Raw genomic sequence first — 25,073 nt, 5'->3', positions numbered from 1 at the left:
GGCCGGGGCGTCCTGGACGCTGAAGTCTGAGAAGTGGAGATAGGCCGCTCCCGGCGTGCAGTGCGGGAGGCTGTGACGGTACCGGGGTGCGGGGGAACCGCCTCGAGGCGGGAGGCGCGGCGGCCGAGGCGCGTCTGCACTGGTCGGCTGAACGAGGCGGACCATGACTGTGCCTTCGGTGGCGTCTCTCGCCGGACCGCTCTTCCCGAGGTTTCTCTAAGCCATTCCCTGGTGGAACCGCTCCCAGGTGAGGTCGGGCTGTCGGTCAGCGGTGGGGGAGGAGTTGAGGGTAGCGATCCCGGCTTAATGAAGCTCTTAACGTTGGGGCCGGAGTCTGAAGAGGTGGGAAGACCCCGCCCTCTCCTTGGGCGTTTGCCGGCGACGCTCCGGGTGGTGCCCTCTGTAAGAAGAAAAAGTTTTAGCCTTCTTCTGTATCAGAATCTGTCTGTATAGTGGACTGGGGGCCGCGATCATGGTTTGGGGGCGAGTGAGGAATTGGGGACACCGCATCCTCTGACCCTGGTCGCCTTACCTGTAGCGCTATTACCTGCGCGGATTGAAGGACTTGAAGGTTGAGGAGCTAGTAGGTGTAGAGGGAAGGTTCTAGAGAGGAGAGGTTATAACTTGCCCAGGCCACTGCGGGGGGTGGAGAGAGAAGGGGCCTCAGTACTCACCAGCCCTGTTAATGTCACTTGCTTGGTGACAGAGAGTGCCTTCCTGTGAAAACGCCTTCTCAGGTGTTTACAGCTCTTATCTGTGCAAGTTTTGCTCATCTGGCTGCTTTCAGCCGTGCTGGAGTATGATACACCACTAGGAAAGCTTTCTTAAGAAGATGTAGACTTGAAAACCAAATGACATTGTCAACTCTTTGGAGCAGTGCCTTATTTGTTTGTTTGTTTGTTTGTTTATATTTATAGCACTTTCTTTCATTTATTCCCTATAATTGATATTGAAGTTTACTTTTGAAAACAATAGGTTTCTTTCCAAACCGTTCAGTAGAAATAGCTCAGTAGAAAATAAAAACAGATATACTGATTTTGTGAGATACATTTAAAGACATTCAAAAGATTTGTAGGAATTATAATTTTGTCTAGTCCTTTACTGAAAGATGATATGTCAAACACTGTTCATTAACGTTTTTTTAAACCATGCTGTACATTATATCCCCAGAAATTATATACCTTTTAAATGAAAGTTTGTACCTGTTGACGGATCTGTTTGTTTCTATGAATTCGGTTTTTTTAGATCCCACATATAAACGAGATCACCCAGTATTTGTCCTCTGTCTGGCATTTCACTTAGCGTAATGCCCTCATGGTCCATCCGTGTTGTCATGGTGTTACAAATGGTAAGATTTCTTTTTTGTGGCTGAATAATACTCCATTGTGTGTATATACTACATCTTCTTTATCCCTTCATCCATCGATTTATACTTAGGTTGTTTGTATGGGTTGGCTATTGTAAATAATGCTGAATGAATATCACTTCAAAACAGTGATTTTGTTTTCTTCGGATATATACCCAGAAGTGGAATTGCTGGATAGTATGGTAGTTCTGTTTTTAATTTTTTGAGGAACCCCATACTGTTTTCTGTGACGGCTGCATCAATTTATGTTCCCACCAACAGTGCACAAGTGTTCCCTTTTCTCCACATCTTTGCTGCCAATGCTTGTTATCTCTTTTTGATGATGGCCATTCTTAGCAGGTGTAAAGTAATTGATAATCTCATTGTAATTTTGATTTGCATTTCACTGATGATTAGTGATGGTGAACACCTTTTCATATACCTGTCAGCCATTACGTGTCTTCTTGGGAAGGAGTTCCTGTGCCCATTTTTTAATCAGTTTTTTTTTTTTTTTTTTTTTTTTTTGCTATTCAGTTGTAAGAGTTCTTTATATATTCTGGATATTAACCTGTTTTCATATATATATTTTTGCAAATATTTCCCCTCATTCCATAGGTTGCCTCTTCATTTTGTTGGTTTCCATTTTTGTGCAGAAGCTTTTTAGTTTGACATAGGCCCACTTATTTATTTTTGCTTTTGTTGCCTTTGCTTTTGGTTTCAAATCCAAAAAATCATTGCCAAGACCAGTGTCAGGGAGCTTACCCCCTTGTTTTCTACCAAGAGGTTTATGGTTTTAGGTCTTAGTTCAATTCTTTAATCCACTTTGAGTTGATTTTTGTGAGTGGTATAAAATAGGGGTTCAGTTTATTCTTTTGCATGTGGTTCTCCAGTTTTCCCAACACTATTTATTAAAGAGACTATTCTTTCCCCATTGTATATTCTTGGTTCCTTTGTTTATTTCTGGCCTCCCTATTCTGTTCTGTTGATCTGCGGGTTTGTTTTTATGCTAGCTGCAAACTATTTTGATTACTGTAGCTTTTTCATTATTTAATCTTCATAACAATCCAATGAAATAGCTGCTTAATTTGTCCTCATTTTCCAGCTAAGTTAAGAAAGCAGAGTTTGGAAAGGTTAAATACTCTGCTCAAACTTAAATAGTATGATGGAACACGAATCTTTCTGGCTAAAGGATATGTTCATAACTGCTATATTGCCTTCTCAGGCATGCTGGGAACCAGTACTTGTAAAGTGCTTATTCTTCAGTCTTACAATCTATATTAAATATCATCATATTCTAATTATGTAACTTTGATTACTCAAGAATTTGAATTAGATATTCTTCATGTTCAGTGCTTTTTTGTTTTTTGTTTGTTTGTTTGTTTTTTGACTACACTGCATGGCTTGTGGGATCTTAGTTCCCCAACCAGGGATCAAACCCACGCCCTCGGCTCTGAGCGTACGAAGTCCTAATCACTGGACCACCAGGGAATTCCCACATTCATTGTTTTTATTTGTTTTTATTTTTTTTAATCTTTTTTCATTCATTGTTTTAAATTCATAATTTAGCAGGGGAAGGCAGAGATGAAAGCTAATGTTTCTGGAACGCATATTATGTCATTTACTATGCTTTAAATTGCATATTTATTTTTTTAGCAGTAATCTGTTATTTTTATTGCAACACCTTATTTTTCTTCTTGTTTTTTCATTCATTACAACTGTTATTTATTTATTTATTTGTTTCGTTTTGTCTGTGTTGGTCTTTTCTACCCTTACTTCCTTCACCTTCTTATTCACATTTATATTCTCTGGAACTGAAGGTACCTGGCGTAATGGCAAGTTTTATTCTCATTTTTCTGAAGTGAAAATAGGTTCTAAGAACCTAAGCAATTTCATAATAATTAATGAAGCTAAGGTTGTAAGCCAGGTCTCAATTACAGTCACGACTAAGTGCAAAATCTTGCTTAAATTTTGTTACTTTACTCATTCTAACAGTATTTTTGGGCTTATACACTGTGCTAGACACCAGGGATGCAGTAGGAAACAAGTTAGCTAGGGTCTAGGCTCTAATGCACTAAAATATGTTTGTATCTAACTGTTAACTAAGAAATTTAACTCAAGTTGTAGTTCAGTTGCTCACTATATATAATTTTGAGAAAATCACTAAAACCCACTATTATTTTTCATGAAGTTTTCTGAATCATTCAGTTTTCACCAAGGGAAATTATCTGACAATTTTATAAATGGCTTTAGTAGAGGAACACTTGCCTGGATCTGCCTTCTTTCATCTCTGTTGTTTTATGAGCAGTTTTATCTGACCAAAATCACTTCACAAGAAAGACTTGCCTTTTAAAAGTCTACAAACAATAAATGCTGGAGAGGGTGTGGAGAAAAGGGAACCCTCTTACACTGTTGGTGGGAATGTAAATTGATACAGCCACTATGGAGAATAGTATGGAGGTTCCTTAAAAAACTAAAAATAGAACTACCATCCGACCCAGCAATCCCACTACCGGGCATATACCCAGAGAAAAGCATAATTCAAAAAGAGTCATGTACCACCATGTTCATTGCAGCACTGTTTACAATAGCCAGGACTGGAAGCAACCTAAGTGTCCATCGACAGATGAACTGATAAAGAAGATGTGGCCCATATATACAATGGAATATTGCTCAGCCATAAAAAGAAACGAACTTGAGTTATTTGTAGTGAGGTGGATGGACCTAGAGTCTGTCATACAGAGTGAAGTAAGTCAGAAAGAGAAAACACACTGTATGCTAACACATATATACGGAATCTAAAAAAAAAAAAAAGGTTCTGAAGAACCTAGGGGCAGGACAGGAATAAAAACACAGACATAGAGGATGGACTTGAGGACACGGGGAGGGGGAAGGGTAAGCTGTGACGAAGTGAGAGAGAGTGGCATGGACATATATACACTACCAAATGTAAAATAGACAGCTAGTGGGAAGCAGCCGCATAGCACAGGGAGATCAGCTCGGTGCTTTGTGACCACCTAGAGGGGTGGGATATGGAGGATGGGAGGGAGATGCAAGAGGAGGGGATATGGGGATATATGTATACATATAGCTGATTCACTTTGTGATACAGCAGAAACTAACACACCATTGTAAAGCAATAATACTCCAGTAAAGATGTTAAAAAAAAGAAAGACTTGCCTTTTATAATTGCTACCTCTGTTCTATGTACCAATCAACCTATATTCCAAATGTTAATCTCCATTCCTTTTATGCTGTCTTATCAAGAAAATGAATGGTAGTTTACTTTTCCAGCTTCTAACATAAAGCATGGCCGTGAGAAATTTAGTCTCCACTGTGTACATAAAATGTTTTGTTTTGCCTTGTTCTCGTGGAGAGGAATCAGTGTGCAGCAAGCAAACACTTGTCTTCTCCCAACATGAGGAGACTGGAAAGATTAGTAGGAGTCATTGTGAATACAGACTTTGCAAACTATGCAAGCCAAAGTTTTACTTATTGAAAAAGATATAATCATGAAATTATTGAGCTGAGAAGACTATCCTTTCCAGACTAAATATTCCCAGATTTCCTATAAATTTTTCCTCTAGGCTTGTTTTTTCCATAATTGTACTGTGGGAGTATTAGGAAAAGTGAGCATTCAGTACAGTTTTGTTGAAGGAATTATGTTGTTTTGTATGCCCTGTAATGTGCTCATGAGTGGTCTTCAGTTGCGTTTGGATTCTTTGCACATATATAATGACATCCCATTTTGGTAAGCAAACATAAATCAGTCATTCCATCTGCTCAAACTATGTGCATCTGGGTGAATATGCTTCTGTGCCTAGAAAGAGAACTGGAAGTTCCCTCTCTTAGTCTGTTTGTGTTGCTCTAACACGATACCCTAGACTAGGTGGTTTATAAACAATAGGAATTTATTTCTCACAGTTCTGAAGACTGGGAAGTCTAAGATCAAGGCATCAGGAGATTCAGTGTCTAGTGAGGAGCTGGTTCCTAGTGGGCATCTTTTCACTGTGTCATCACATGGCATAGGGGGCAAGGGATCTCTCTCAGATCTCTTATATAAGGACATTAATCCCATTCATGAGGGCTCCACCCTCATGACCTGATCACCTCCCCAAGGACCCCTACCTCCAAATGACATTACATTAGGCATTAGGAGTTAACATGATTTTGGGAGGACACAAACATCCAGTCTATAGCATTCTCACAACTAACATTTAACAGCGATGTGTTACATTGTTACAATAATGGCCCCCAGTGAATTATGCTGCCCTCTATCTGTGTCCTTATGTAACCCTCTACCTTTCCCCTAACCTCTTCCCTTGCAGGTGGTTTTTTTTGGACAAAACCTAAGATGACTCCACAACTAAGCTCATGACATGCATGAGAAGTAGCGCTGTCTCTCCCTTTCTCTCATAATATGCTTCCTTGGAGAACCTTCAAAAATAGTATTGTCTTGACTCTTTATAACCTCTCCCACATTGCTTCTGGGTTTACCTTGCTTGATTGATAGTAAAAAATATGCAGTAAGCAGAGACTTGAAAAGTGCTTGTCTGTTGGGATTTGCCCTCCAGCTCTCCTGACGACACCATTTAAAGAAGTTTAGACTACCTGTTGAAGGATATGACCACAAATAGCAGAGGCTAGCTTTCCAAGCTGAGACCCCCCCCTACCCTTTAGATATCTAGCTTTAATCAAACCAGATAACTAAGCATATATCAAATATATATCAAATAAAGACATTTATATGAAAGGATGGACTTAGAGGATTTTGGAACTGGTGAATCCAAAATCCGTAGAGTAGGCTGGCAGGCTAGAAACTCTTCACCAGGACCTGATAATGCAGTCATGAGGTAGAGTTTCTTCTCAGGGAAACTTCAGTTTTGCTTTTAAGGTGATTCAACTGATTGGATGAGTTCCATCCACATTATGGAGTATAATCTCCTTTACTTAAAATCATCAGACTATCGGGGTGTTAACCACCTCTACAAAATACCTTCAGCACAACACCTAGATTAGTGTTTGAATACTACTATAGCCTAGGCAAGTTGACACATGAAACTAACCATAATGGTGGTAGTCATGAACAGTAAACATTTTGCGATGCCATTGACTCTGAAGATTAGCACCCCATTGATAAATCTTCTTGGTTCTGCTTAAACACCTCACCCATACCAAGTTTATAAAAGGCCAAGAAAATAGAATTGTAAAACATTACCCCAGGGAGCTTAATAATGAGAGGAAGGGAGAGAGCTCGTTTTAGTGCATGCTCATGAGCTCAGTTGTGGACTCATCTGAAGTTCTGCCCCAAAAAGCCACTTGTGGGAGTAGAACTTGGAGGTAGGGGTGGTGGTTGCAAAGGGACCCAGCAAAGACAAGCTGGGTACCACCAGTTTCCAAGGAGGAAGTAGACATAAAGGGAATTTCAGGTGACAGTCCCTAATGATGTGGGGTTTGTCCCCAAAGAATCCTCAAACACCTATAAGAGATTCATCTTGAAAATAGTGGTCAAGTAAGCTCTTTTGCTTTCCTTCCTTTCTTCTCTCTCCATTCTGCTCTAACACTATAGTGCTCAAAAATTATGTTTAACAAGCATGTAGGTAAAGAAAGAGAAGAATAAACCTTATCCTCATTCCATAACGTTAAACACGCTTCTCCTACACAGTGATCCCAAGCCCAGAGCAGAGGACAGTGCCCAAAAGTTAAATCGAGTTCAGGGTCTTGATCATTATGTTGGAGTTGAGTATTTCAATTACTGAATGAATTTGCTTTGCAACTTAAAGGGACTGCATAACTTTTTATTACTTAATTGTATTTAGAAATTATGAGATCAGTCCAAGTTTCTTTAAGTAACATTGTATAACCTTGTGTTCTTTAAGCCTTTAAATTCAACCTACAAATCTTATTCTGTTTATAAACGAACATATCCCTTTTTAATGTATAACAAATAAATAATAATTGAAAGGACTGAATACCCTTAATCAGCTACATTTAAAACCTAATTAAGTTGCCTGAATTAAAAAATGCATTTATAGTTTTAGTATATTCATTTTTATTCGAGAGCTTCAGATGCCTAACTTAACAAGCAAAACTTTCTCAAACAACTTTTATAAAGCTAGTAAACTAAACTTAAAACTGTAGCAACTCCCAAGGTCTTATAAAAATTTCAATATTTATTTGTAAACTTGTCTAAATTCTTAATATTTTTAACTATAAGTCTTAAATACAAAAATTGCATGGTCAATAATTTAATATTATGTATGTTATATATATTATTATATAATATTGTATTTTAAATTACAGTTTTGAAGCTAATATATCAAAATCTCGGGTGTATGTTAATTACTCTGTTTTTTTTTCCTTTTATTTCTTTTTCTTCTCTGATTGCCATGGCTAGGACTTCCAAAACTATGTTGAATAACAGTGGCGAGAATGGACATCCTTGTCTTGTTCCTGATCTTAGAGGAAATGCTTTCAGTTTTTCACCATTGAGAATGATGTTTGCTGTGGGTTTGTCATATACAGCCTTTATTATGTTGAAGTAGGTACCCTCGATGCCCACTTTCTGGAGAGTTTTTATCATAAATGGGTGTTGAATTTTGTCAACAGCTTTTTCTGCATCTATTGAGATGATCATATGGTTTTTCTTCTTCAGTTTGTTAATATGGTGTATCACATTGATTGATTTGCGTATGTTGAAGAATTCTTGCATCTCTGGGATAAATCCCACTTGATCATGGTGTATGATCCTTTTAATGTGTTGTTAGATACTGTTTGCTAGCGGTTTGTTGAAGATTTTTGCATCTATATTCATCAGTGATATTGGTCTGTAATTTTCTTTTTTTGTAGTATCTTTGTCTGGTTTTGGTATCAGGGTGATGGTGGCCTCATAGAATGACTTTGGGAGTTTTCCTTTCTCTGCAATTTTTGGAAGAGTTTGAGAAGAATGGGTGTTAGCTCTTCTCTAAATGTTTGATAGAATTCACCTGTGAAGCCATCTGGTCCTGGACTTTTGTTTGTTGGAGATTTTTTTTTTTCTTTTTTGGCGATATGCGGGCCTCTCACTGTTGTGGCCTCTCCCGTTGCAGAGCACAGGCTCCGGATGCGCAGGCTCAGCGGCCATGGCTCTCGGGCCCAGCTGCTCCGCGGCATGTGGGATCTTCCCGGACCGGGACACGAACCCGTGTCCCCTGCATCGGCAGGCAGACTCTCAACCACTGCGCCACCAGGGAAGCCCTGTTGGAAGATTTTTAATCACAGTTTCAATTTCATTACTTGTGATTGGTCTATTCATATTTTCTGTTTCTTCCTGATTCAGTCTTGGAAGGTTATACCTTTCTAAGAATTTTTCCATTTCTTCCAGGTTGTCCATTTTATTGGCATAGAGTTGCTTGTAGTAGTCTCTTAGGATGCTTTGTATTTCTGCAGTGTCTGTTGTAACTTCTCCTTTTTCATTTCTAATTGTATTGATTTGAGTCTTCTCTCTCTTTTTCTTGATGAGTCTGGCTAAAGTTTTATCAATTTTGTTTATCTTCTCAAAGAACCAGCTTTTAGTTTTACTGATCTTGCCATTGTTTTCTTTGTTTCTATTTCATTTATTTCTGCTCTGGTCTTTATGATTTCCTTCCTTCTACTAACTTTGGGTTTTGTTTGTTCTTCTTTCTCTAGTTCCTTTAGGTGTAAGTTTAGATTGTTTATTTGAGATTTTTCTTGTTCCTTGAGGTAGGCTTGTATAGCTATAAACTTCCCTCTTAGAACTGCTTTTGCTGCATTCCATAAGTTTTGGATTGTTGTGTTTTCATTGTTATTTGTCTCTAGGTATTTTTTGATTTCCTCTTTGATTTCTTCATTGATCTCTTGGTTATTTAGTAACGTATTGCTTAGCCTCCATGTGTTTGTGTTTTTTACGTTTTTTTTCCCTGTAATTCATTTCTAATCTCATAGAGTTGTGGTCAGAAAAGTTGCTTCGTATGATTTCAATTTTCTTAAATTTACTGAGTCTTAATTTGTGACCCAAGATGTGATGTATCCTGCAGAATGTTCCATGTGCACTTGAGAAGAAAGTGTAATCTGCTGTTTTTGGATGGAATGTCCTATAAATATCAATTAAATCTATCTGGTCTATTGTGTCATTTAAAGCTTGTGTTTCCTTATTAATTTTCATTTTGGATGATCTGTCCATTGGTGTAAGTGAGGTGTTAAAGTCCCCCACTATTTTTGTGTTACTGTCGATTTCCTCTTCTGTAGCTGTTAGCAGTTGCCTTATGGACTGAGGTGCTCCTATGTTGGGTGCATATATATTTCTAATTGTTATATGTTCTTCTTGGATTGATCCCTTGATCATTACGTAGTGTCCTTCCTTGTCTGTTGTAACATTCTTTATTTTAGAGTCTATTTTATCTGATATGAGTATTGCTACTCCAGCTTTCTTCTGATTTCCATTTGCATGGAATATCTTTTTCCATCCCCTCACTTTCAGCCTGTATGTGTCCCTAGGTCTGAAGTGGGTCTCTTGTAGACAGCATGTATATGGGTCTTGTTTTTGTATCTATTCAGCAAGCCTGTGTCTTTTGGTTGGAGCATTTACTCCATTCACATTTAAGGTAATTATCGATATGTGTGTTCCTATTACCATTTTCTTAATTTGGGGGGGTTTGTTTTTGTAGGTCCTTTTCTTCTCCTGTGTTTCCCACTTAAAGAAGTTCCTTTAGCATTTGTTGTAGAGCTGGTTTGGTGGTGCTGAATTCTCTTAGCCTTTGTTTATCTGTAAAGCTTTTGATTTCTCCATTGAATCTGAATGAGATCCTTGCCAGGTCAAGTAATCTTGGTTGTAGGTACTTCCCTTTCATCACTTTAAGTATATCATGCCACTCCCTTCTGGCTTGTTAAGTTTCTGCTTAGAAATCGTCTGTTAACCTTATGGGAGTTCCCTTGTATGTTATTTGTCATTTTTCCCTTGGTGCTTTCAATAATTTTTCTTTGTCTTTAATTTTTGCCAATTTGATTACTATGTGTCTTGGTGTGTTTCTCCTTGGGTTTATCCTGTATGGGACTCTCTGCGCTTCCTGGGCTTGGGTGGCTATTTCCTTTCCCATGTTAGGGAAGTCTTCTGCTATAATCTCTTCATATATTTTCTTGGGTCCTTTCTCTCTCTCTTCTCCTTCTGGGACCCCTATAATGTGAATGTTGTTGAGTTTAATGTTGTCCCAGAGGTCTCTTAGGCTGTCTTCATTTCTTTTCATTCCTTTTTCTTTATTCTGTTCTGCAGCAGTGAATTCCACCATTCTGTCTTCCAGGTCACTTATCTGTTCTTCTGCCTCAGTTATTCTGCTATTGATTCCTTCTAGTGCATTTTTCATTTCAGTTATTGTATTGTTCATCTGTTTGTTTGTTCTTTAATTCTTCTAGATCTTTGTGAAACATTTCTTGCATCTTCTCCATCTTTGCTTCCATTCTTTTTCCCAGGTCCTGGATCCTCTTCACTATCATTATTCTGAATTCTTTTTCTGGAAGGTTGCCTATCTCCATTTCATTTAGTTTTTTTTCTGGGGTTTTATCTTGTTCCTTCATCTGGTACATAGCCCTCTGCCTTTTCATCTTGTCTGTCTTTCTGTGAATGTGGTTTTTGTTCCACAGGCTGCAGGATTGTAGTTCTTTTTGCTTCTGCTGTCTGCCCTATGTAAATACTCTTAAACATTATAAGTACTCTAAAAATCAAATATATCTTTTTCCCAAATATAATTTCAAAGTATTAAAACCATAGTTTTAATTTACTTATTTTTCCTCTATTAATTTTAAAGTTTCTTTTTGTGAGAACATTTAACCAAACAGCAGTTCGTCACCCCAACCTGAGAGGTTTCTGACCCCATACACAAGACTTGATTTTCACTACCCGATGGTGGATATCCTGACTTGTTTTGTTTTTCTGAATTACAATTACACACACACAGATTTAAAGGGAAAATAGTTCTTTATGCTGTGTTTAAGCACATCAGGTGTTCTGTCAGTTATATCTTCTTGGGACTGTCATTCAGGAATATGCTGACCTATCTCATTGTTACCTGGGTAGTAGACCTGCTTGCATGGCTATAGTTCTGTGTTGCATCCCTTATCTCCTGATTTCCCTATCTTTTTGTTTCTTAGTATACTTCCTTATGTTATTGGGGTATCTCCTATTAGTTTCCTGAGAAGAAAATCATTAGAGGTACATTTTTGAGACCTTGAATGTTTTAAAGTATTTTTATTCTACTTTCTACTTGGCAAATTTGGGTTTATTAATATAGAATTATAAGGTAGAAATTATTATCCATCAGAAATTTGAAGCATTATTCCCTTTTTGTTTTCTGAATTTCACCCCCACCCCCACCCCACCCCCAGCTTCTAGCGTTGTTGGTAAAAAAAAAAGTGATTTATTTGAATTCGTAACCTTTGGTATGGAACCTGCATTATTTCTTTCTGGAAGCTTTTAGTACCCTCTCTTTGTTTCCAGTGTTGTAAAATTTTATAAGATTCTGTTTTCAACTGGTAGAAGATAGCTGGAGGGTCTAAAACTATACTAAGAAGAGTATTGAGGGCTACTCTTCATTGCAGTGCATGGGCTTCTCATTGCGGTGGCTTCTCTTTTGGAGCATGGGCTCTAGGTACGCAGGCTTCAGTAATTGCAGCACAAGGACTCAGTAGTTGTGGCACACGGGCTTAGCTGCTCTGTGGCATGTGGGATCTTCCCAGAACAGGGATCAAACCCATGTCCCCTGCATTGGCAGACGGATTCTTAGCCACTGCCCCACCTTGGAAGTCCATCTATTCCTAGCCCTACTTCCTGAGATCCTTGGCATTAGTTTTTGAGATGATGCTGGCAGGAGTGCAGAAGACTTTTCAGCTTTTCCCCCTTCAGGTAAGGATTCACTTTCTTGATCTCTATTGAGTCACTTATTAAACATTTTACTTTTCCAGCTTCCAAAATGTGCTGTGGTCTCCTCTCCAATTGTCTTTATCCTTGTGAATTTATAGCCTTCCTTTTTTTAAAAGTATTGACTGTCATTTTACTGTGGTTGAGAAGGAGTTGAGCCGCATCTCTCCAGTCTTTAAACACACACTATCGACTTTTTTTTGATAATAATGTGTACAAGACCATACTATTTAGAGATGCTAAATTTCTTCTGGATTCAAGATAAACTCTTAGGTAATTCTTCTGTTAATTGAAAACTAGACTTCTTCAAAAGGTACAGCTAATTTCCTTTCTGATTTGTCAGTTTCAGTTTAACATTTCTTTTAAAAGTCTAATGTATTCTGAAATTTTTCTGTCTCATTCTAAAGAAACTTCAGTACCTTTCCATAGGTGTTTATGTATACATACATTCTTATACAGCTCATATCTGATTTAAGGTCTCTACCTTATTCTTCTCTGATCTGACAAGAATTCCTGCAGATATATCTCTTGTTCCAGATCTTCTGGCTCTGTGAGTGATATATTAATTTCCTATTGCTCCTATAACAAATTAGCACAAATGTAGTAGCTTAAAATAACAAATTTATTATTTTATAGTTCTGGAAGTCAGAAGTCCAAAATGGATCTCACTAGACTAAAATTGAGACGTCAGTAGGGCTGTGGTCCTTTTAGAAGCTCTAGTGAAGAATGTGTTTCTTTGTTTTTTCCAGCTTCTAGAGGCTGCTGTCAATCCTTGGCTTGTGGCCCACAGCCAGCCATCATATCACTCTGACCTCTGCTTTTGCAAGTCTCCTGCCTCCCTCATTCACTTGTGAGGTCTCTTATCATTGAATTGACCCACCCAAGAAAATCTAGGATAATTTCCTTATCTCAAAATCATACCTGTAAAGTTTCTTTTGCTCTGTAAGGTAATATATTCACAGGTTCAGATGATTTACATATTTGGGGGACCATTATTCTTCCCTCCACAAGTGATAACACTAAAGTGATGCTAATGACACTACTCAAGCTAGAAAAGTATCTCATCAGCTTGTTTTTTTAGAGTATACCTTCAAACCTTATTTTTATAGTAGGGTTGATTCTCCAGAATCCTCCAGTTCATATAGTTCTTTTTACTCTATAAACATTCCCTCACTGAATCTTTTCTAAAACAATGACTTAGTTATGAATTGTCATGTATGAAGACCAGTCTCTAGAGTAAAAGCTTTTGTTGCAATGGGAAGGAGAAAAACCATAGTTTATATCTGTTTCATAAACTACTCCTATGCCCCAGGGGCCAAGCAGATAACCTAAGTCCATCAAATAACTCAATTGGAGTAAAAGATAAGATAACAGTAGTTAAACTGGCTAGTATACAGTTAGCATAAAGGTGTGGAAGACAGATATTTTTAAAAGGCTTTTGATCAAGCTGAATAGGGCTTCAGGCTACAAGTTTGGACTCCTGATTTAGGTAATAGTTGATCTTTATAGTCATATGGTACTTAAACAGCTTTATCTACATTTCAGAAAACCCATGATCAGTGTCTTTTTAAGTATGTATTTGTTTTCCCACAAGGATTCCTTTAGATACTGCTGGAGCACATCATGCCAGGGCTTTTTTTAGATATCTTATATGTATTTGTTTTTTTTTATACATATCTTACATGTATTTGTTTCCCAGGTGACCTGACCTGTGACAGTTGATAAGGAGTTCACTATCTAGTTAGCTAAAGAGATAGGTTTAAAGATTGAGTGATGTGATAAAAGGCTGTATTAGAGGTATGAAAACACATATGAAAGAGCAATTAATTCTGTCTTAGGTTAGGAATATGGAGAGGTGGTCAGCTAGTACTCCTTAAGTGGATGGAATTTGAACTGAGCTTTAAAGAATTAATTCTCTGTGAGAATTAGCATTCTATCTTTATTTTGCTTATTCTTCTATTAAAACTGTACTTATTAGAGAAAAAAATGTTGCTTATTTCATTTTATCTTCGTGATTTTCCCCCCAGATTTTGTCCACAAGTGCTTGTGGAAAAGATGGCTGTTATTAACCTCAAAGAAGTAACCTTAATAATAGGCGTAGTTGCTGCTTGCTATTGGAACAGCCTCTTTTGTGGTTTTGTTTTTGATGATGTGTCAGCAATACTGGATAATAAAGACCTGCATCCATCTACACCTTTAAAAACTTTATTTCAGAATGATTTCTGGGGAACCCCTATGTCTGAAGTAAGTATATATTACTTATATGTATCTCAGATTTTAAATTATTCTGGTAGTTTAGTACTCCTGATTTTTTATCAACATTGCATTGCCATCATCATAGTAATTATGGATTTTTTTCCTCAAAAATTTTATACAAGACATAACATGTTTGTAATAAATTAGATAGGAAGTTGAAAATGTGATCATATTTTTTATAGTACTTAATTCTTTCCTTGGTTGTGTACCTTGGCTTAATCTCTTTAAAAATAATATATGTGTGTAAAAACCAAATGTGTTAGAACAGTAGGCGTAACACAAATCTAACTAACTTTATTTCTCTTTTTTCTCTCTTATGAGTCAGGCAGAAGAGATGACTGCTTGTGGTATTTAACCATTTAAAAATATATGTAACTTCAATATAAATAGATTAGACTTTAAGGGTAAAAATGCTAAGTATACATATTGCCTATTTTTCTGCAGAAAAAAATGATTTATTAAAAATTTTAATTTGTGCCATATCTCCTACCTAATACTTAATTTGATTTTATATTGAGAACCCAAAAGTTTAGTTCATGTTTATGGAGATATTTTTACTTTGCCAGTAACTTTATTTTGAAGGTCAGTGTTAAACTGTTTGGGACTAAATCTTTGTTAGCTTGGGATCATATAGATTAGATTCTAATTTTAGTTCTGTCATGTAAAAGCTGTGTGAAATAGGTGGGAACACAACTTTTAGGTGACTGAGGCATTTTCCTGATCTATAAAAGAATTAATACCTTGAGGATTAATTAATTAATCTGTCTGTAGTACATAGCACATAGTTGTTGAAACATAACATATACCACTTTTTGTCATTTGTCATTCTTGACCCCTTTCCGCATTCTCCAAATCTAGAAGCTTCTCAAGGAGGGGTATGGAATCTTTCATTCCTCTCGTCACAAACAAGTATTTTTTTCTTATTAAATAAGCAGCTTATTTATTTTCCTGCAACCTTTCCTATTCTCATCAAATTCTAGCCTTTAGAAGAAATAAGTGTTTTGATAACAAGGGGAAAATATGGTACTATTATAACATATATTATTTTCTAGATAATTTATTCCCCTCTACCCATACCCTTTATCCCCAGAGACTCTTAGAAATATGTGTCCATTCCCCCAATTTATGCTAATATCTATTTTGATTTTAATCATGTCATTAGATTTTGACCTGAAAGGTTTGAAACCAAAAGGTTTCTACAACATTTTTCTGCTTTCTGTTACAAGCCATTTCAGTTCAATACACTGCCTTTAAAAAACAATTTTGTATGCTTGAGGTGAAATTCGAAGGATGTACAGGAATTAGCCAAGCAGGAAAATGCATTCTAGGTAGATAGCACTCATGTTGTGTATAGTCAATACAGACACAGATATTAAAATGCTTTTAATTTCAAAATGGGAAAGGTTTGTTTCTTGTGCTTCCTAATGTTCCCTATTGGGGATGAACAGGCTTAAGTCTATAGCTATATACCAGAGTTACAGCAAAATATGCTAAGAGGTAGGAGAGCAAAGAAGGTGAGTGTGGATGCCTTTATAAAAAATTACAAAAAATTGGGCTTCCCTGGTGGTGCAGTGGTTGAGAATCTGCCTGCTAATGCAGGGGACACGGGTTCGAGCCCTGGTCTGGGAGGATCCCACATGCCGCGGAGCAACTAGGCCTGTGAGCCACAACTACTGAGCCTGCACGTCTGGAGCCTGTGCTCCGCAACAAGAGAGGCCGCGATAATGAGAGGCCCGCACACCACGATGAAGAGCGGCCCCCGCTTGCCACAACTAGAGAAAGCCCTCGCACAGAAACGAAGACCCAACAGAGCAAAAATAAATAAATTAATTAACTCCTACCCCCAACATCTTAAAAAAAAAATTACAAAAAATAAATAGGATAATATTTTATATCTTTTTAACTTGTGTGTTTTATTCTTTTGTGTGTGTGTGTGTGTGTGTGTGTGTTTTATTCTTAAATCTGGTTTGATTTTCTCTTAAAGTAAAAATATTTCTTGTTAAATGTAACTTTTAGTTTATAAAGAAATTCAGTACCTCACATAGAATTTGATTTATTGCCAATAGAGTCTGCAATAACAAAGGTATCTATTCTCTAAGAAAGTTTTTGCTCTTGTATTACTCTCTGTGTAGTATGTTTGGTTTAATATATTCAGGTTTATACATTATGGAGGTGTTTTTTCAAAAGACAACTAGGCAGTACCTTTTTGAGTCATCATTGTTTAAACTGCACTGGGTAAGCATTCTGTTCTTACGTTTTCTTTTGAAGATCTAACCAGCAGTTACATGAATGCTTGTATTGGTAATAGTTTGGGTAGCAGGCTTTGGAGAGAAATCCTGTGCTACAACTTGATTAATATCACTATTGTCCTACTTTTTAAAATCTGTGTATTGAAGAGGAATTAGTATTTAGGTCTTCTTTTACTGTTAATTCTTTGACTACTATATATCAGAGATGAAATTGCCTTGTTTTTGTACAAAGGAAATAGGAAAACACACACACAAAAAAACCCACATAGAGCTATCTTTTATGTTTGTATTATTCTTGGGGCATTTCATTATTTTACTGTTATTTCTCAGCCAAATGTAGTAAAAGCAGTGATTAGTTTATGTACCCAGAAGGACCGAGATACTTTAATAATCAATGATCGATGATTCTTTTTTCCTTTTAGGAGAGAAGCCACAAGTCTTACCGTCCTTTAACAGTATTGACATTTCGCTTAAATTATTTGTTTAGTGAACTGAAACCTATGTCATATCATCTCCTAAATATGATTTTTCATGCTGTGGTTAGTGTGATATTTCTTAAAGTCTGCAAACTCTTTCTGGATAACCGGAGTAGTGTGATTGCTTCTTTACTTTTTGCAGTGCACCCAATACACACAGAAGCAGTAAGTAAAACTATAAATTGATGTTTTTTGCATTATTCCTATACATGTCTATAATGGTATATATTTTTTAAGGAAAAAAAAATTAACCATGACTTTAATCCAAGTATTTGAAGACTCCTATTGGTACAGTATCTTAACTTACTAGTGTAGAGTCTAACTTTCCTACTATATAAAATTTTTTGAAACAAATTTTGAAACAAACATTTATTCAAGAACGTAAGATGTAATCACTCAACTTTAGCGATGTAAAATATAAATAAATACAGTAGTTTTCTTTGCTAATTTTTTTATGAATAAAGATTTTAAATATTTGTCAACTTGGCATTTTTTTGTTTCAAAGGTCAGAAAATAATAAGAGAAATTTATGTAAGGGATGAAAATTTATCAAAATACATGCAAACATGGACAGATATCCTAACAAATGATGCTCAGTAATTTCTTATTGTCTATTGCCATGTGTTTAAAAATTGTGAGCTGTCTCTACTATTGCCAATATGCTCATCACCAGCACATTCACAAACTATAACTGTATTTTTCTTGGTAATATTGAGACTCCAGAATTGCCTCTCAGCAGAGCAAAGAGAACTCTTTCAGTTGCTTTGTTACAAGCTTTCAATTTTAAACAAGAGTTTGTATTCTTAAACTCTGCTGGTTGTGTGTGTGTGTGTGTGTGTGTGTGTGTGTGTTGGAGGGTAGTTGTGTGTCTCTCCCAATATCTTGAAACTTTTGGTGTCTAGCTGAACATTTTTCTATACATCTACAAAAATAATAGGTTGTTTTAAGTTTTATAGTGAGTTCAGAATACTTTAAAGGGATTTGGGGGCTTTATATTTAAATTTTTTGAATTTAAAAGGATGTTTTAGGGCTTCCCTGGTGGCGCAGTGGTTGTGAGTCCGCCTGCTGATGCAGGGGACGCGGGTTCGTGCCCCGGTCTGGGAAGATCCCACATGCCGCGGAGCGGCTGGGTCCGTGAGCCATGGCCGCTGGGCCTGTGCGTCTGGAGCCTGTGCTCCGCAACGGAAGAGGCCACAACAGTGAGAGGCCCGCGTACCGCAAAAAAAAAAAAAAAAGGATGTTTTAAAGTTTATTGTCTTTTAAAGTTTTAGTTTGCAGGCTTATTTGTGAGCTATAATGTATTGAGTTTATTATATTTTTGTATTTTAAGAACACTTGTATTTTAAGAAAACATGTAAGAACTACATCTAGATAGTGTACTATAATTGTGTAAGATGTTACCATTAGAGGAAGCTGGGTAAAGGGTAAACAGGACTTCTCTATACTATTTTTGCGACTTCCTCTGAGTCTATAATTACTTCAGAATAATAAAAGAACTGTTACAGTCACTGATAAATTTACTTTTATGGAAGACATACAAATTCACCACATGAGGGCACTCAAAGAATGCTTAAAAAACAGAAATGTGCACTTGAAAAGTTATGGCAGTTTAATTTCTAATTAAACTGCTGTTGCAATTGTATTATAGTTAAATTTGCAAGGTGCTATTTATTAATATGAACCCCTCTCCTTCCCTTTCTAGGTAACAGGTGTTGTAGGAAGAGCAGAACTTCTGTCATCTATCTTTTTTCTAGCTGCATTTTTGTCATATACCAAATCAAAAGGACCAGATAATTCCATAGGTAAATGTCTAACATTTAACTTTTTACTTTAGCTATAAAACTCGATCAAGTAATTTCTGTTTACTTCAAGTGGTTCTTATAAAACATACGCCGTTTTTGGTATTTATCTTTATATATCATGCTATTGTACTTTAGCATCTGTGGACATAAGAAAAGTATGTGACATTGTCAATATTAAAAATTACTGTTTGTAGTTTATATTTTATCAGGACTAACAGTTTCTATTTGATCTAATTTTTAAAAATTTCCCTAGAATATAAGAGTTTTAGGATCATTCTTAGTTCCATTTGCTGTTACCTGTAAATGATTAAAGTACCAATACTTCAGTTGTCTTTCTATAAGTAACACATGTGAAGGCTATGAATTGTATTGTTTAGGCAAAGTTAAAAGCCTGTTAAAGTATAACTTTTATTATGTGTTGATCATAGTTCAGCTATTTAATGAGTCCCCTCCATGTAGCCTACCCTGGAAAATGCTTTGTATACATTAACCCATTAGCCCTAATGATGTCAGAAAACAAATTCCAGGCAATAAAAATGATTTTTTAAGAGTGTGGCCCCAATGGGCATGAAAGGGCACAAAATGTGAAGTGCATCATGACCTTAACCTGTACTTGGTTAATCTTAAAATTTAATGCTGAGTTTTTTTCTGTGTTCTTTGAGAATTTTCTCACTATAAACCCAAGGCACTGATGATAAGGAGCTTAATTTTGTATGTATGAAAACAGAGTTTCAAGAGATAAGCAATTTAGCTAAACAGCTTCTTAGATTTGTAATATGAGTAGGTTTCCCTTTTGCTGCTATGCACAATGCCTTCTTAAAATGGTTTTGAGTTCAGTATAACATAGTGGTTCAAAGCATGGACTCTGGAGTCTGGTTTCACATTTCAGGTCCACCATTTAGTAGCTCCATTTACTATGTTGGTCAGATTACATAACCTCTCTGTGCTTTAGTTTCTTTATAAAATGTAGATAATAATAGTCCCTACCTGTTGAGAAGGATTAGTTGAGTTAAGCATGTTAAGGGATTTAAAGCAGTACCTGGCTCATAGGAAGCAGTGTCCCTATTTTCCCTGTTGCCTGTAATGCAGTGAGAGGTAGTTCAGTAGCTAATATAGAATTGCAAACTAATACCGTCTTTAAATACCATCCTAAGCAAAACATGAATAATAAACTTAGAAAATACTGTGAACTTCAAGACCATGATCAGGCTCCTGCCTATCTCTCTAAACATGTCTCCTGCAGTTTTGCCCTAGTCACTTCACTATAGCCAAGCAGACCTTCTTGCTACTCTTAAACAGGTGAAGCACTGGCCTTTATACTTGCTGTACCATCTTTCTTGAATTTTCTTCCTTTAGTTCTTCACATAGTTGTCTCATTTATATTCTTTACATCATCAGGCCTCAGCTCAACTGTCTCCCTCATAGAGAAGTTCTTCATTCTAACTAAAATATCCTTTCATTTTATTATATTTTTGATCCTTAATAATTTTACTTGGTCCTTTTTAATGATTTCTTATTCTTTATAACTCCAGTATCTTTCCTTATTTCCTTTAGAATTACTTATTTTAAATTCTTAATCTTTTCAATTAGTTCTTAATTAGTCATGTATGTTGTTGTTATGTTTGTGCTCTCTCTTTTATAACTGTGGTACCCTTCAGGTATCTACTTATTTTGGCTTGTGAGCTCAGGCCACATGTTCTCTGAAAGTTATCAACCACTGTGTATAATAAAGAGAAAGACCAGCGCCACTCTGTCCATCTGGTGACTCATTAAAATCCAGGGTGGAGATCTCCAGGTTCCCCAGGGCCACTGTTGATCACTATTGTTACCGTTCTACCAACCACCTGCTCTAGTCCCTTAAAGAGAATCAGCATTGAGAACAGGCCAGTCTACCACCCCCCTGCATTTAGATGGAAGGTCTGTGGGTGGAAGAGACTGCTAAAGAGTGGTTGGTCATTTTGTACCTTTAAAAAAAATCTTACGCCTTATCCCAGCAGGGCTTCTGAAGTATTCTCATTTAATCCCTGGAACACCCACAACCTACAGTAGCTGCAGATTTCTACAGTAAAGGCACAAATAATGATTTACCCAGGGCAGTCAGGATTGGCTAGGAAAAAAGTTTAAAAATTTTTTTCTCACTCTCTGCTTTAGATGTAGTCCCTCGAAACACCCATGCAAACATACATGTTTAAGATAACTTTCAATGCCCAGGAATTTCTCTCTTTTTTTGTTTTTAATATCTTAGAAGCCATATTTTCCTCTCACTTAATCTTTCTAGGCTTGATTTGGGGGAAAGGGGCTAATAGGTCAACAGGTCATGCTAGTTTACCACTTGACCCAAACAAAAACCAAATCATGTTGCTTTCTATCCCTTTAACCTACATTTCTCATAAGACTCATTTTTAATCTAAAAATACATAATTTTTTTAACCCATTTATTGTTCTCTTACAATAGGATATAACCTTCATTAGAGTAGGTAACTTTCCCTCACTTTCTTATCTCCATTTCCTAGAATGGTTCCTGGTATACAGTGAGTGTTCAGTATATATTTGTTGAGGAAATGATTAGGTGAATGAATGTAATATATTTTAAATTCTAATTGAAAACATACTGAAACTTGCTCGGGACCTCTCTCTGTCCTCTTTTCCCCTATGATACGCCACATTACATTATTTCACTCCTGAGACCACAGACAGTTTTGTCATCATCTTTGTATTCTCCATTCTATCTAAGGTATTTGTCCTATGCAAAGATTTTCAATTTGTAATTATTTAATCACTTTAAATTCTGGGTTATTCATGTACCGTACGCTTTTCACAAGCATCATTCATCTTAGGCCCTTTGCACTTGATTTTTCATTACTTTAGGTTTCTGCTCAAATGTCATCAGTAGCACCACTCATCTTCCCCCCTCTGTTTTATTTCCCTTCACTTTCTGTTTTTCTCTATAATAGTTAGGTCACCATTTGACAAAACATATTTATTTATTGTTATCTCTCTCCCCTACAAATGCAGTAAATGCTTAAAATAACTATTTAAATACATGATTACTGAAGGTGTGTATCTTTACACATGTAAAGTCAGCTTGGAAACCTATATTTTGAAATTGGAATAGATTTTGATGATTGAAATTGATTCTACACTTACACATGTATTTTTTTTTCAGTGTCAACTTATTTAGCAGAGGTACTTGTTCTGGACAAAATCACACGGTAACTTTAGCCACAGAGACCTGATTATAAAAATCAAAGTGTATATGTTCATAAATTAATTTAGTCACCAAAGAACTGAAGTGACTGGTTTCAGCAAAACGTTTGCCTTTATTACAACTATTAGTTGCTTAGATTGAATCCAGCATCTTGGAAGGCAGCTGTTTGATTTCTCTTCCTTGGAGTGAAAATACAAATTAGTGAGAAGCTCTGAATTTAGTATCAGAAGAACCAAGTTAAAGTCATGGTCTCCTTATTGTGCATGACTCTTTTTAAACCTCCAAAATTCTTTCCTCATCTTAAAAATGAGTACGATTGCACCTGCCCTCATCCCATAAGGTGATTGAAATGCAATGAAATATGCTAAACTGGTTATATAAACTGTTTAATATACCTATTTTCAAGCCATTGTTTCCCACTAGTTTTTAATCTATGCATACCCATTCAGGCGTACCATTCTGTATCATCTGTATCATTCATTTGCCAAGCGTATTCCCTCCTCTATTCCTTTATTCATACATACCCCTTTCCCAGTTCTTTCATGTCCTGCATATCCTTGAAGGTCCAACTTAGGTTCAACTTGTTTTGTAAATAATCATCTACTAAGTTCTTTGCTCTGTGAATTTCTTGGTGACTTTAGCAGGATAGTTCAACCCTTGATATAATCTGTTACATTAATATTGATGGTTTAGGCCTAACTAGAATATGAGATACTTTTTTGAGGAAGGAATACTATTATATCAATACTTAGTATTTCCAGTAGTGTTCTCTTTTTTTTTTTTTAGTTGATTTTCCTTTCGGTAATTAGTCTATAGAGTATTTTAAAATTGCAAATGATTTCAAAAACAGATGTTTCTATATGAAGCCCAGTGACAAAAGAAAAATGTATTAGATTCATGAATTCTCTTCTTATTTATACCTGGATTTAAGTCAGTTATTTGCATTTACTTTGATTAATGTCCTTAATTAAAACTGAGGTCACACAATCAAAGTACCATATATTCTTAAACTGGAAAAGAATTAGAAATCATATTTTCCAATAAGAAAACTAAAGCTCAGAAAAGTTGCCCAGAATCACAAAGCAAGTTAGTAATAGATCCAGATTTACTCTCACAATTCATGGTTCTTTAATCAAATTACCACTGAGTAATAGACATTTACTTAAAATTGATGAAGTAGGTTTTCCATTTAAACAGAACTTGTGAATGTTCTGTTACAAATTTTTTAAAGAATAGTATTTATTTAAATGCTTATTGCTAACATGTTTTAGTTTTTATAGTCTTTTTTTAGTAAGAATGGTACTGTAGTTTGCCCAGTAGTTTTCACTTTCAAGTGTTTTTTAATTACTCATAGATATAATAAAGTATATAGGTACCTCTATGATAATTTCAGGTATTTATCTTCATTTCAAATTGATAGTTCATTAATTACCACACTCAACCCTGTAAGTTTCTCTTCTCCAGATTGGCCACTCTACCTTTGTTTTTAAATGTTAGCATTTGGTTAGATAATTTTCTTGTCCACAAAAATTTTTTAGTTCAAATTATATATCTTGATTTTTTTAATATATAAAGCAAAAATTACAGCATTTAAATATGTTTTAAAATATAAAGTATGTCAGTGGAAAATAAGAAATGTGAATATAGAATCACAAGTAAAGTTTTTCAGTAATGTCTAATAGTTGTCTAACTTAAAATATCCTTTTATGATATTATAAAATTGTTTTGTGTGTTTTTATATTTTCCTGTTCTTAAATTGCAGTGTGGACTCCTATCGCATTGACAGTGTTTTTAGTGGCTGTTGCAACACTGTGTAAAGAGCAGGGAATAACAGTTGTGGGAATTTGCTGTGTGTATGAAGTATTTATTGCCCAGGGGGTAAGGAGAAATCTAAATTTCCTTGTTGCTATCTTTTATTCTATTTGAATCAGATTATAATAAACTTATTTTCTAAATGTGTTATTATATAAATTGGTCTGTTTACCAATTATGATTACTAAAAATTTGCAAGAAACAAGCATGTTTTGCCTTCTTACCCACTGAAAATTACCTAACATTTTATATTATACCTTCAGTTTTTTAAGAACAGCTTTTTAAGTTTCAATAATGAAACCATTAAGCAACTTGGGAAAGCACACAGTAATACTGTACAGTATAATTAATTATTGGATAAGATTATTGGGCTCAGTTTTATTCATTATCAGCTCCACCATTTGCTCCATGTTGGTATTATAATTTTGGTCAATTTTTATTTAATCTTGCATTTAGAAAGTATGATAATTGTTGAAAAACTACAGTAAGGTGCTATTTGTTACTTAAACATTTTTTTCCTTTTCTAGTATACTTTGCCACTATTATGTACTACTGCTGGACAGTTTCTTCGCGGAAAGGGTAGTATTCCATTTTCTATGCTGCAGACACTAATAAAACTCATTGTTTTGATGTTCAGTACACTATTACTTGTTGTGATTAGAGTCCAGGTTATTCAATCCCAACTTCCAGTATTCACCAGGTATGATATTCTGGTTCTTTTGTTTTCTTCCATCTTTTTTTTTTTAACTTTGCATTTTAAGTGATTGTAAATGTTCCAGAAAGTCTTTGATTTACATTGAGGTTTTTTAACAGCTTTATTGAGGTATAATTAATACTTTTTTAAAACCTGCATATATATAAAATGTACAAATTAATAGGTTTTGACATATGTGTACACTCATGAAAACATCACAGTCAAGATAATGACCCCCCCAAAATTGGTTAAGTCTTCTATATCCTTAATGAGTTTTGTCTACTTGTTATATTAATTATTGAGAGAAGAATGTTGAAATCACTGA

At 35.8% G+C, this 25,073-nt stretch overlaps 1 protein-coding gene across 5 annotated transcripts in view; it reads left to right on the top strand.

Annotated features, from left to right (window-relative positions):
• Positions 1–71: 71 nt before the first annotated feature.
• The window catches only part of TMTC3 (transmembrane O-mannosyltransferase targeting cadherins 3), a 63,415-nt gene continuing 38,413 nt past the window's right edge, over positions 72–25,073 (top strand). The window contains exons 1-7 of one of the 5 annotated variants that reach the window (XM_060112838.1): positions 72–247; positions 7,740–7,883; positions 14,279–14,495; positions 17,179–17,397; positions 18,935–19,034; positions 24,005–24,120; positions 24,582–24,754. In XM_060112838.1, the coding sequence (XP_059968821.1) occupies positions 7,753–7,883; positions 14,279–14,495; positions 17,179–17,397; positions 18,935–19,034; positions 24,005–24,120; positions 24,582–24,754 (956 nt within the window). In that variant the 5' untranslated portion in view covers positions 72–247; positions 7,740–7,752. Of the gene's footprint in view, positions 248–1,245; positions 1,349–7,739; positions 7,884–12,737; positions 12,802–14,278; positions 14,496–17,178; positions 17,398–18,934; positions 19,035–24,004; positions 24,121–24,581; positions 24,755–25,073 lie in introns of those variants that run through there. The other 4 variants (XM_060112840.1, XM_060112839.1, XM_060112841.1 and 1 more) reach the window with 4 other exon arrangements.

The sequence above is a fragment of the Mesoplodon densirostris genome, chromosome 11 (assembly GCF_025265405.1).
Source record: "Mesoplodon densirostris isolate mMesDen1 chromosome 11, mMesDen1 primary haplotype, whole genome shotgun sequence".
Taxonomy (NCBI): Eukaryota; Metazoa; Chordata; class Mammalia; order Artiodactyla; family Ziphiidae; genus Mesoplodon; species Mesoplodon densirostris.
The sequence above is the reverse complement of the archived record's forward strand: the minus strand, read 5'-3'. Positions and strand labels throughout refer to the sequence as shown.